Genomic DNA, 13,590 nt, shown 5'->3' on the forward strand with positions numbered 1-13,590 from the left:
CCAAGCCACCCAAATTCATGGAATTGGTTCATGAAGAAGAGCCTTCATAATTCACCCTCCGTGGTTATCCATGGTTAAAAATGTTCAGAAAGAGTCTGGTTAGCCTTATTGGGTGCAGCCATGACCAGTAAATAACCACTCACAATTTCCCCTTTTGCATCGTTTCCCTGCTGCATACATCCCTCTTTCATAAAAGTGAACTGAAAAGGAATTTAAAGATAATCTAAAGGAATCAAAAAGAAACGAACCAGGGAGCTTCTGGTCAAGAGGGTGGAGTATCAAAACACTGTGCTTATCTTCTCTCAAAGCCCCATCAAAATTATAACTAAACTACAAAACACCTGTCATTGAAAATCACCTGAAGTCTTGCTAAACTGAAGCTCTACTACTAAAGACATACATTAAGAAGCCACTTTGAGATGGGTAGGAGGGGCAGAGATGTGGAACAGGCTGGTCCCACACCTGTGTGTGAACATTAAATTAGGGAGGCTGTGGAGGTCTCTCCTGTAGAAGCAAGGGATCTCAGTGCCACACCAGGTTCTCATCCCAGATTTCCAGTGCCAGGGAGGGAAGTCCCCATAATTTCTTGTTGTGAAAACCAGCAGAGATTGTGGCTCAGTGAGACGGAGGGCAGCTCCTCTTTGAGGGATGGCACACGGACTTACCAATGGAATCACTGGCTCTGAGCTCTAGCGCTGGAGCAGCAGCAACTCAAAAGGAAAAAGGAACATTAGGGGAGGAACTGAGTTGTCTGGCTGCAGGGTGAGTGCTGGAAGGGCAGTTTTCTCCCAGATGGAGGAGCTGGCAGAAGCCATTATTTCTTTATTGAGCCCTCCCCTTTCCCAGCATGCAGACGCAGGTGGGAGCCATATATGAATCTCCATCGACCTGGTTAACGCCATTCATTTGCCCTGACCTGGTGATTCTGAGACCCCACCTGACCCAACTTTTAGGCACATACAAGCCTCTTCCAGTGGCTTTTTCTACAAACCGCCTGCATTGGCTTATGCTGCAGACTTTCCTAAAGTCTACCAAAGGTTCACAAAACCCAGACAAGCAGCATCTGGCTTCAGTATGTCCTGTACTGGGTGAGCAGCCCTAATCCCGGCACTAGTGGCAGCTGGCCTTGGTTCGTGGCTTGGCCTCTCAAGGCACCTCCAAGCACAGTGTGGGCGGCAGCCATCTCCAGATTGCTTTGTGGCTCATGCCAGGTGTCTCCAGGTAGGGCACAGGCTCTGGCTGAAATTGTGCTGCAGCGAGTCCCCTCTCAGGTGGCCCTGGGGCTGGCACACCCAGTGGCCAGCTTTGAACTCAGCTGGAGTATCACCTAGCCACCTCCAAGGATGACACACACAAAGGCCAGTCTGGGCAGGCACCAGAGCCCTGCTAAAGTGAATCCTTTAGCTCCATAGGGTCAGCCTATCCACAATAGCTTCATCACTATAGTAATGGCCAGTCCTCACAACCAACAAGCCCGACAGTCAATCCCTCCGATTGATGTGCAAACAGCAACCAAGGCTTAACTATAACATGAGGGCACACACAATCCACACAAGAGACACATCTGGAGTGTGCAGCTCAGGTGACCAGGGGATTGTGCCACTGGGACTGACAGGATACCTACTACATAAGGCCACTCTACTAAGACAGGGAGGCATAGCAGCCCTACCTAATACATAGAAACAAACACAGAGAGGCAGCCAAAATGATGAGACAAAGAAACATATCCCCCCAAAAGAGAACAGAACAAAGCTCCAGAAAAAGAACTAAACATTATGGACACAAGCAATCTATCAGATGCAGAGTTCAAATCGCTGATTATAAGGATACTCAATGATCTCAGGGAGAAATTCAACAAAGAGAATAGGAAACATAAAAATGGAGATAGAAAACATAAAAGAGAACCAGTCAGAAATAAAAAATAAAATAACTGAAATGAATAATACATTAGAGGGAATCAACAGATTAGATGAAACAGAGGACAGAATCAGCAATTCAGAAGATAAAGTAGCAGCAAACACCCAAACAGAATAGCAAAAAGAATAAAGAATCCAATAACATGAGGATAGTTTAAAGGGCCTCTGGGACAACATCAAGCATGCCAACATTTACATCATAGAGGTACCAGAAGGAGAAGAGAAAGAGCAAGGAATTGAAAACCTATTTGAAGCAATAACGCCAGAAAACTTCCCTAACGTGGTGAAGAAAATGGACATACAAGTCCAGGAAGCACTGAGAGTCCCGAACAAGATAAACCCAAAGAGGCTAACACCAAGACATATCATAATTAAAATGTCAAAGGTTAAATACAAAGAGGGAATCTTAAAAGCAGCAAGAGAAATGCAGTTAGTTACCCATAAGACTATCAGCTGACTTTGCAACAGAAGGGATTTTCAGGAAATATTCAAAGTGATGAAAAGCATGGACCTACAACCAAGATTAATCCACAGTAAAGCTATGATTTAGAATTGAAGGACAGATAAAGAGCTTCCCAGACAACAAAAAGCTAAAGGAGTTTATCACCACCAAACCAGTATTACAAGTAATCTTAGAGGACCTTAAGACAAAAAAAAAAAAAAAAAAAAAAAAAAAAAAATCAAAAATATGAATAAGAAAATGGCAATAACTACATATGTATCAACAATTACATTAAATGTAAATGGATTAAATACTCCAATTCAAAGACATAGGGTGGCTGAATGGATAAGAAAACAAGACCCTTACATATGCTGCCTGCAAATGAATCACTTCAGATCAAAAGACACAACACATACTAAAAGCAAAGGGATGGAAAAAATTTTTTCATGGAAATCTAACACACACAAAAAAAAAAGAAAGAAAAGAAAAGAGCGGGGGCAGCGATACTTATATCAGACAAAACAGAGTTTAAAACAAAGGCTATAACAAGAGACAAAGAAGGTCCTAATAATCCCACTTCTGGGTATTTATCTGAAGAAATCCAAACACTACTTCAAGGAGATGTGTGCATCTGTAACTTCATTGCAGTGTCCCTGAATGGATGAATGGATAAAGAAGAGGTGCTACAAGTGAGTATATACAACAGAATATTACTCAGCCATTAAAAAGAATGAAACTTTGACACCTGTGACAACATGGATGGACCTAGAGGGTATTGTGCTGAGTAGTAAGTCAGACAGTGGAAAACAAATGTCATATGATTTGACTTACAAGTTAAATCTGAAGAACAAAATAAACAAACAAAATAGAAACAGACTCATAGATACAGAGAACATTTTGATGGTTGCCAGATGGGAGTGGGTTGGGGTATAGGTGAAAGAAGGGAAGGGATTAAGAAGTACAAATTAGTTGTTACACACTAGTCATGGGGGTGTAGGGTATAGCATAAGGAATATAGTCAATAATATAGTAATAACTATGTATGGTGTCAGATGGGCACTAGATCTATCAGAGTGATAGATGGGAGGGGGGTTGGGGGCAGGGTGAAAAAGTGAAGGCATTAAAAACTACAAATTGGAAGTTACAAAATGGTCAATGGGATATAAAGTAAAGCATGGGGAATATAGTCAATAATGTGGTAACAACCATGTACAATGCCAGGTGGGTATTAGACTAGTTAGGGGAATCACTTCTTAAATTACATAAATGTCTAACTACTATGCTGTACACCTGAAATTAATATAAAATAATATTAAATGTCAAAAAAGAAAAAAAGAAGAAACCAATCAGGAAATGTCAACTGATTTGCCCTATTCCTCCTTTCAGTACAGTGCTGGGAATAAATGAGATTGCAAATGTGAAAGTGTTTGCAAACTATGTCTCAGTATACTGTGCAAGTAATCTCACTAGCAGCAGGGTGTCTAGTCTTCTGATTCTTAATCCTGTCCATATACTACCCTTTTCTGTTACGGATAAGTAAAAGTGTGGCCCCAAATGCTTAAACAGTGTGGACAAGGTCACCAACTACACCTGGGACCGTCTCCTAAATTAAAGCTTTCTTTCCACTGAGGCAGTGACCTGGCTGCCCCGGGTCCCAGATACTGAGGTGTTTAAGACCTGAGCGCAGCAATAACCACCACACTCCCTGGTTCCCCAGCCAGTCACTATTACACTGTGCACTTATACAGTTCATTTACACAACTAGAGATGTCCCAGTAAAAAATGAAAATTCATCTTTTAGCTGTCATGAGTATATGTTAAAGGAACACAAATGCCTTAAAAAGCAATGGCAATATGCTGACTGTCAAAAATTTGGGAGTTTGCTATTGTCTATTATTAATAATAAAACTCTTCATCAAAATAAAGTATTGTAGGGTATATAAAATATATCTAAATAGAGCTGTCAAAACTTGATGAGCCTGAAGTTGGCATAGCTTATTTATAAAGTACAATACAGCGCATCTTGAAATAGAAAATGCATTGTTTTAAACCGTAAGCTTTTTATTTACTACAATGCAGAACATTTTATTTTTAGACATCAGTGGGTTTTGTTTTGTTGACATTTTCACTTCTTCAGCTGAAAATAAAAGTCAAGAAAATCACATGGTGACTAATAGTAATCTATCAGGATATTAGAGCAAGTATATAGACCATTTAGACTGATGTTAAATCGACTGGTCAGTAAAGGCTTTCTTTCTCATAATTATGACACAGTAACAGTCAAATAGCATTGCACTAGGAATCCTCTAGAAATAATTAAAGGTTTTCATTTTACACATGGAATAGTCACAGAATGTAAAGGCTCACGTCATCTCATCAGATTTGCCCATCCTAAATTGCTCTGAGCTTCAGAGAAATGGATGTTTTTTATATGTGGTGCAACAGTTTCTCCAAATATCTCCTCATGCTCAATAAAATTTACGTGTCACTCAGACACTCCTTAATCTCAGTGTGTGATGTGTAAGACACCTCCATCATACACACATATATAATTAGGGAATTCAAGGAATATGCAAAGATGGCAAGAAATCGTTTGATTCTTTGGTTATGCTCTAGGAACAAACATATATTTCTTGGCAACTAGCCAACCAGTTTTGGAAATAATATCAGACCCTGACCCAATGAAGTCCAACAACCTCGGCCTTGCTTTACATGCACCATTAGGGTCTGTCACCAATCAGCAACCATCTCTCTCAAGCATACATTCCTTTCTTTGGAATCATGAAACACCCCTAGATAAATTTGCTCTTCTCCAGAGAAACACATTTCTCACTCAACTGCAAATCCCAATTCAAAGCTAAAATTAATGCAGGCAGGCAATTTAGGTTCTTTAGAAAACTTCCTTAAAAATGACAAATGCATGTGATGTTAAAGCCATCCGATATGTCTGCATGCTGCCTTATTAAATTAAAAACACCTGGTTTATTTATACAATCTATCCAATGGCTTACAGATTAGGATTCTACAAACAATACATGTCTTATAGCAAAAAATATACATATAATAATCCACCTATAGTTTATATAAATGATGAAATGTTTCTGAATATATCTATATATCTATATATGTACACATATATACTCTGTGTGTGTGTGTTTGCCGAATCAGCACACAAATACTGCAGTCCTTCATTGGCTCTTCCACTTCAGTGTCAGGGACACCAGGTTTCAAAGTCTTAAGCTGCTAAACAAAGGTCACCGCTGAGGACAAAGGACTGGTTTAATGCACCTTCCCTTGTGAAGGACCAAATTTGCTGGACAATGACAACCTGCAACACACGGCTTATTGCATGGACCAATCTCATTCCAGTTGTCACAGGTCTTGGCACATCCTGGACCACAGGTATCATACACAGCACCGTGCTTACACTGGGTGGCTAGAAGGAAAAAAAAGGAGACACAGGTGAGATGGAAAGAAATGGCCTCAGTAATTCGCCCTCAGCCTGATGCCATTCTACAGTCACTCACTGCATAGGCTTTTCCACAGCATGGGTTCACTTTCGCATTTTAACAAAGGAATCCCAAACACCCATCATTCCTCAAACATGCTGAGAATCACCTGCACCTTAAAAAAATGTCGAAGATCCATCTGCTGGGTCAATGAACTTCAAAAGAAAATAAAATGAAAAGCTTTTTATTCCCAGATAAGACAAGCTGTAAATTAGTAAAGCTACAAGAAAATCTATCAGGTTACTTAGTTGTTTATAATAGTATGCAAAATTTACGCCAAAGGGTCCTTCTAGCAACTGAGCTGTGATGAATAGGAATATTTTGTGCAACCTTACCAATATTCAAATAGAATTACACGTCCAGAAAAAAATTACCTACCAAAGACATTGGAAACGTGTTACATATTTTAATGGCAGGGTTTCTGTGTTGAATTAATCAAATTGAGGCAAGTTAGGGCAAGAGTAAAGCCAAACAGAGAAAATCAGATGAGTGACCGGGGAGAGGAAAATAGGTGGCTGGCTGGGCCAGAGAACTTAAAAATGATGATGTAGACAAATCAATTTGCTATCTTTGTTAACTTAGAGCTAAAATGAGTTTGTCGATATTCTGAGAGTTCCTGAAAATGCATGAATAAATTTGTCTAAACAAATACAGTGAACATTCTGGACGTTTTATGACACACAGACTTTCCCATCTGAGTTCTTTCCAGTGATAGTCAAACGGACCAACCCTCATTTTCATGATCAAGGATGATGTTGACACTAAGAATTTAGAGGAGGGACTCTACGAGAACACCTGTGACAATCCAACCTTCACCTGAAGCGCTCCAAACAAAATGAACGACAGTGGAAGATTATCAATTTAAATGCCTCTATTGTTGGTCATGCCATATGCAGAATAACACCTGGGGAAGAATCATGCAATTGTAAAATGGAAAAACAGAACTGGTTTTCAAGCAAGTGAGCCTTACTTGGAGAATTTCAAATTACATATTTACAATTACCACAGAGCATGTATGTTTGACCATGTCCAACGAACACTAAGAACCATACAAGTAAATTCTGTGAAGGCTCCTCAAATACCCACTTCGTTAGTTTAAAAACAACCGAGAAAAGAGGTGCCCTCTCCACAGAGCAGTCAATGATCTCTCACAAGTTCTTACATATTATTAGAAAACTGAGCCATATGAAACATAGAGTTTTGAGCAATATCTGAGTGGAACCAACTTCATAATATTTGGCTCTCTGATGATCATTTTTCTGTATGGATTCAGTTCATTTCCAGGGCACTGGACTTTTCCTGGTTATTTCCCTATACCCTATTTATCCCTTTTAAACTACGAAACATACCTCACTTAGTGAATTTGTGCCATTTGTTTCATGCCTTGATCCTGACTGATGGAGTAAGTAAGTCAAAAAGTTACTTACTACCCTTTAGGGTTGCATGTCCTAGCATTACGTCCACAATGGCACTTTATGAAGTAGTTTCAGCTTTTCATCAGTTAATTCTACTCCTTAGGCTACTACGGACCTCGTGTAGCTGAGCCAATCCGGAAGGTCTGTCCTCTGCCTTAATCGAGGGCCATTGTCTAGCTTGGTGAATGTCACCAGAATTCATCCCATCTTCCTCTTTTCTAGACTCAGTTTCCAGTCTTTGCCCCCACCTCTTGTCTGGAAAGGAGGTCCCTGGGCTGTGTACTCAGAGCACCTGCTGCTCACTTCTAGTCTTACATTTACAACATGAAATTATAACCATTGGTTGCTTTGTCCTCTCTCTCACCACCCCATGAAGTCTAGGCTACTAGAAAAAGAGAGTTTTGTTTCTTTCTTTTCATCAGTAGCGTGGCGTATAACATGCACTAGCTGCTCAGAGGGTGAATGAATGTCTGGATATATGAACGAGGCAGTGGGTGGATGAACACAACTATCCCTTTAAATCTCTTGATTTAAACTTTTCTGATAATCTTTTGACTTTTCACTGATCCCTTCAAAGTTCTCTTTTTCTCTTTTCAGGGACTAACAGAATGCCCTGTACGTTGTACATGCCTGACAATCTGGAAGCATCCTAGCTGAATATCATAGTGACACACAGCAATTGTATCCATGTGTTGTTAAGTTTCTATGGACCAATGGTGTTCACAGCTGGAAATTAGGATCACCCGGGAGCATTCTGATGCCTGGACCCCACCCCAGACCAACCAATTTAGAACTTTTAAAGGTGGAACCAGGTTATCAGTAATTAAAAAAAAAAAAAAAAAAAAAAAAAAAAGCCTTGTCAGCACAGGTAATTTTAACGTGCAGTTAAACACTAGTCCTAACACAGCCCTGACAGTCACGCTTCAGTCACTGCAGAAACTTAGGCCGTTGTAGCAAATGAGAAGGAAACTAATATTTCCAGGGTGAAAGCAGGTGCACACTGGGAGCTCCTACTGTCTCCCATCGTCTTCCACCTAAAACCTGCTAGAGCTCTTCCCTAGTCCCAGAGCACTCGTCCTCACTTATTGACGGATTCAGGTCACTTGGAAGAGAACCGTTCACTCGTCTTTCATTGCCTCTCCTCATGTGCACCCATCCTGGATTTTCCATTCCTCTTTTCTGACCCACCTCCTCCGGGAACTCGCTTTATTATTTGTCTTCCTTGCATATTCATCCTCTCCCCCTCTGTTCGCTCAATCCTCTAGACACGAGAAACATTTTCAGACCAACACTAAACTTTAACAAAAACTAGTCCTTAGTCTACCAGACTTATTCTCTTCTTCCTTTTACCTCCAAACTTCATAGGAGAGATTACTGTCATTTTATCCAATTCTTCTGCAAGTAATTGACATTGGGGACCTGTCTTCCTCAGTTACCACTTTACTGGAGCAGTTCTCACCAAAATTTTCAATAATGACTATATCTGCTGACATACTGGCAATCCCCATTATTCCATGGCCTCTCCACAAAATATTTGGTCTTTTTGTCCGTTTTATCTTATGACACTGAATTCTCCAGGTGCTTCCACTAACACCTTGAGAACACCTCTCATGAGCTTCTTTACCTACTCGCTGGCACTAAGTGTTCAAATTACCTCCAAGACTCTTCTCTCTTCCCTCTACATTGCTCTCTCTCTCTCTCTTTCTCTCTCTCTCTCACACACATACACACACACACACACAGCAGTTACCACAGTTTAATCTCTAATTTCCAGAGAGCTCCGAAATATATTATCATCAATTCTGATTCTCTTCCCAGTCTCATCATTTTCCAACTCTTAAATCAAACTGACCTCCTTCAAGCTTCCTGGATCTCCCCTAAGATACCTTCCCTCATCTGCATTCCACAGCACTTTTCATACTGTAGTTATTTGTTTATTTGTTTTAATCCCACAATTCGAGTGCAGCTGTAGTTTTTAATCAGAGAGGCTCACGAGCATCTCCGAGTATCTTTTTAAAAAGATCTGTATTCCTAAGCCTCATTCCCTAAAGACTTTTGCTCTGAGTCTGTAGTGGGGCCCAGGTAGCTGTAGATTTTAAAAACTCCTGGTGTCACTATGCAAGCACTCCTTGTTGAAGACAGTGAACCACCGAGACCTGGGCTGTCGGGGGCAAAATCCTTGTTTCTATGACCCAAGGTTCTGGCACAGGGCCAAGCACAGAGGAGCAGCTTCATAAATGTCTGTGCCTGTTCGATGATGATTTAATCTCAATGACGTTCAATCCATCATCCCAGTTCCCAGTGTGGATTACATTTGGCTGGCCTTGAGTTCATTTTCCACTCTGCTGCTTCCAGAACATCTCTTTCAACTCGCTTTACCCTCCAGATATCTACTTTGCTCCCCTTCCAATTTGCAAAGATCCTTTTAGTATGAAAACTCTGCATTTCCTCCTTCCCACCAGTGTTCTTTCCTTTCCCCTCATTTTCTTATAGATAAGAACTCCCTGGTGTCTTTTCCTCTCTCTGACCTCTCAATTCTTTTTTTTCTCTCTCTACCACTTAACTTACTAATGCTTTTCTGTGACATCTTACCTTTGACTATCAAACACTGATATTTCCCTCAATCTATAGGTAGAAAGTAGAATGTAGAAAATTAAGAACTGCTAGGGGAAGAACAGATCTTACATCATATAATTACCATCTCCATTTCAATTCAAATTAAATCAATAAACATCTACTAAGTATCTGCAATGTAGAAGACATCCTCTGAGGCCAAGGAATCAAATGTGAATCAGATGACATTTCTGACCGCCAGTTACAGGAGCCTGGGCTTACAACCAGACAGGTGAAGATGACACATAAACAGATTCTTCATAAGATGTAAGATGTATCATATAAGACAAAGAAAGCAAAGTACTGTGGAAGAGTAAGAGAGTGACATCAACTCAACTTTTTTGGGGGAGGGATCAAGGAAGACTTCAGAGAATTGATCCCACTTATGTCTTAAACGGTGAGTCAAAATTGTCAGACAGACAATGGCAGGAAGAGAGAACATGCAGAGAGAACAGCAAGAGCAAAGGCAGGCGTGGAGGCAACAACAAGCAGCTGGTGTTCAACCAGGGAAGGGCGGGTCCTTGGCTTGATGGAAAGAAGCCTGACATTTGAGGAGGGAGAGTAGGAGACAAAGGCAGAGAAGTAGAAACAGGTTGCAAGCCTTGGCAAAGGGGAGTTTTGGAAGGATCTGAACTAGGGGATGACATGATTGAGTTTGCCTTCAAATTGGCACTTTTAGACAAACCTAGAAAGTTGACATTGGCTTGGACACTGTTTTACCTTTCTGTGAATCCAAATTTTTTCCAAACTTATAAAAGGCAAATGATAATTTTTTTAAAGCATAAATGTGATTCGATCTGCACACATGCATTTAAAAAGAATTCATTTGGTTTAAGATTTTTCTACAAAACCAGGATATTACCAAAGTGGTTCGAGTTGGCATGTATTTATTCTCAAAGGGGCACACAAGTGGCTACTGGTAATGCACAAATAGCATTATGTGTTACTTTATGTAGCAACACGTGTTGGCTTTATCAATAAGTTCAATAAACAAGTGCCCTCTGGAATTCAGCAGTCTCCATGTCCCCCCACTGGGGGCTGAAAGTCACAGTTTGAACTTTATCTCCTATACTTTTACAGGAGGCACCAAGTCAGCCAAGAAAAAGCTCAGGGTGTTTGAGTAAGGCAGAGATGCTGCAGCAACGGGGTTAGATATCACCTGGAGTTTGCAGAATAAAACAAGCTGAAACTGCTTCCAGAACCCAGCAGACATCTGAGGTGCTACAGAAAGACACACACCATTCTGAATATCCCAGCACCTTTTCCACTTATACAACGTATCAGTGAAATTGCAGGGACAATTAGTGTCAGTTATAGGCAAGTGGCAGAAAGTCTTCTAAAAGCAGGATCATAAGAGAGTTACACGGTCAGAAGGTACCAAGTAACAACTATCAAACATAAAGAACAAGTGAATAGAAATTGGAAATATCTAACAAATGTTTGAATAAATCAGTTGATGCTTATGTAAGTATACAAATAAATACATATTCATATTTAAATATATTTTCCCACAGTGCTCTTGCTTGTCTGTGTTCTCATAGTCATTAAGAACAGAGGCTACAAAGCAAATTGACCTGGCTTCAATTCCCAACTTTCTCCTTTCTGAGCTCTGTGACTTTTAGCAAATTTCTTAAATAATCTAAGCCTGAATGTCCTTATCAGTAAAACATGATGAGAGAATGTTACCACATAACTTACAATGTGAATTTAGCAAAATGCAATGTAATAAAAATGCTAGTGGAGTCCTTGGGGCAAGGAGGTACCTAGAAAATAGTAACTATTAACATACGTCATCATTCTTAAACTTTTATAGATCTTGAATACTGTGTTGTATTCAGTAATTCGCAGCCAGGCTGGAGGTCCAGCCAGTGGGCATGAACACTGTATCCGTCGTTATGATACGGTTAAAATCCAGCCTAGACTTGGAAAGTCACTTGTTCATTCAGACTTTCAAGCCTGGCTGGCCTCTTATTTATTCAACTTCCCAGCTTTTTATACTGGAAAATTTTTCTTCTCTGTATGAAGTGGCCTTAAGTGTTGTCATAAGTCAAAAGATCTGGGAGCTAAAAATCAAGTAACAGGTATTTTCAGTCTTCAGTATTCCAGATGAATCAGAAATGAATCTGAGAGATCCTGCACGTCTCTGTAAATTTCTCCTCTACTAGCTGTCAATCTGTGGAAGTTCATGGGTGTGTGTGTGTGTGTGTGTGTGTGTGTGTGTGTAAAAGGCTCTCCTGCAACCACATATTGACAGAGTTGTACTTCACTCAGGTGGCTCCACTAACCGTAAGTGGGAAACGGAACCTTTCAGGAGCCATATTCCTTCTCCATTAGAAAAGCAATTTTAGCTCCTGAGTGCAGTCTCTGAAATCAGGATGCTGAGGTGAAACATGTCATCTTCAAATGCAACGTATGCGCTGAAATGGTGCTAAATATAGCCCTGGGCCAGGAAGAGCATGCTCATATATTCTGTGTCGAATACGATCCTTACCACAGCCCCACCGCAGATAATAAAATTAATGACTGAGCATTACATTACACCAGGATGGAGGGGCGGGGCTTGGCTCCATAGACTTTATTCCTTTTCTGGTAGATTTGAGGGAAGGAGGACTCACAATAGAGAATAGTCAAGATATGCTGAAAGGACCCCGTCCCTCAAAAATATCGCCCGTATTTTGCTACACCACACTGATGCATTAGGTAAGAGAGAAGCCATTTAGTCTCACCTTTCAGGAGCCTCAAGCAGACCTTAATGTGAGTTATTTTTATCAAATCAATATTCCTCTGAGCTTTGGTCAGCACTGACAGAGAGGTACTCTTGCTGCCAAAGGTGAACTCAGATGTAAAAATTGGACTTGGGTTTGCGGAGGAGAGAGCAAATCCAAACGGGAAGACAGAGGAGACAAAAAGACTCTGGCGCTTTTCAAGGACACAGACTAGTTAGTGACTGTGCCAAGGGGCAGCTTGAGGAGGCTTGAGGAACCCCCAAATATCTGTCATCCTACTCCCCCAAAGCCACCTAAATAAGCATTCAAAGTAACTCAGTGGTTTCACGTCAGGCTGCAGGTCAGTCTCCTGAGAGGTTTTACAAGATACACAAGGCCAAATTAAAGCAGGATATCTGGGCACAGGCCCAGGTACACGTTTCTGGTTTTGTTTTGTTTTTTAACTCCCAAGCTGATTCCAGTGTTCAGCTGGATTGAGACCCACTGGTCTAAGTGAACGAGATGTCCATGCACTGAAAACACAGCATCAAGACAACCCTTCGTGACCCTTCTTCCAACCAACCTGTCCGCTACCAAAAGAGACAGTCTCGAGTTAGCAATGCCAGGAACTGTCTTCTTTTCTAATATCAGAGCTAAGGTTGTGAGCACTCGTGTAATGTTGTAACCCCCAGTCTCTGCGTTGCAGGCAAATCTGGACCTTTGCAGAAAAATGTTCACTGACCCTTGAAGGAAACGACGAACATTCAGTCACCTCGTCTTCCAATCTAAATAGCAGCAGCTATTATTGATTGAGCATCTCCTAGGAGTGGACACTCTTCAGAGGTTTCACACACATATCACTAATGCTTTTTACTCTGCATAGCCAATATTATTGTAAATTTCCCAAAGATCTCTAGACTCTCTTCTCTCCTCACGCACTGCCTCCATCTTAATCCAACCCACCTTTTTTTTAACTTTTTTCCACCACAA

At 40.7% G+C, this 13,590-nt stretch overlaps 1 protein-coding gene across 2 annotated transcripts in view; it reads right to left on the reverse strand.

Moving 5' to 3' along the window:
- Positions 1–4,397: 4,397 nt before the first annotated feature.
- Positions 4,398–13,590, reverse strand: part of BMPER (BMP binding endothelial regulator) — a 220,702-nt gene continuing 211,509 nt past the window's right edge. Inside the window, exon 15 of one of the 2 annotated variants that reach the window (XM_033087954.1) lies at positions 4,398–5,794. In XM_033087954.1, the coding sequence (XP_032943845.1) occupies positions 5,613–5,794 (182 nt within the window). In that variant the 3' untranslated portion in view covers positions 4,398–5,612. The remainder of the gene's footprint in view (positions 5,795–13,590) is intronic. The other variant, XM_033087955.1, reaches the window with a different exon arrangement.

The sequence above is a fragment of the Rhinolophus ferrumequinum genome, chromosome 20 (genome assembly GCF_004115265.2).
Source record: "Rhinolophus ferrumequinum isolate MPI-CBG mRhiFer1 chromosome 20, mRhiFer1_v1.p, whole genome shotgun sequence".
Taxonomy (NCBI): domain Eukaryota; kingdom Metazoa; phylum Chordata; class Mammalia; order Chiroptera; family Rhinolophidae; genus Rhinolophus; species Rhinolophus ferrumequinum.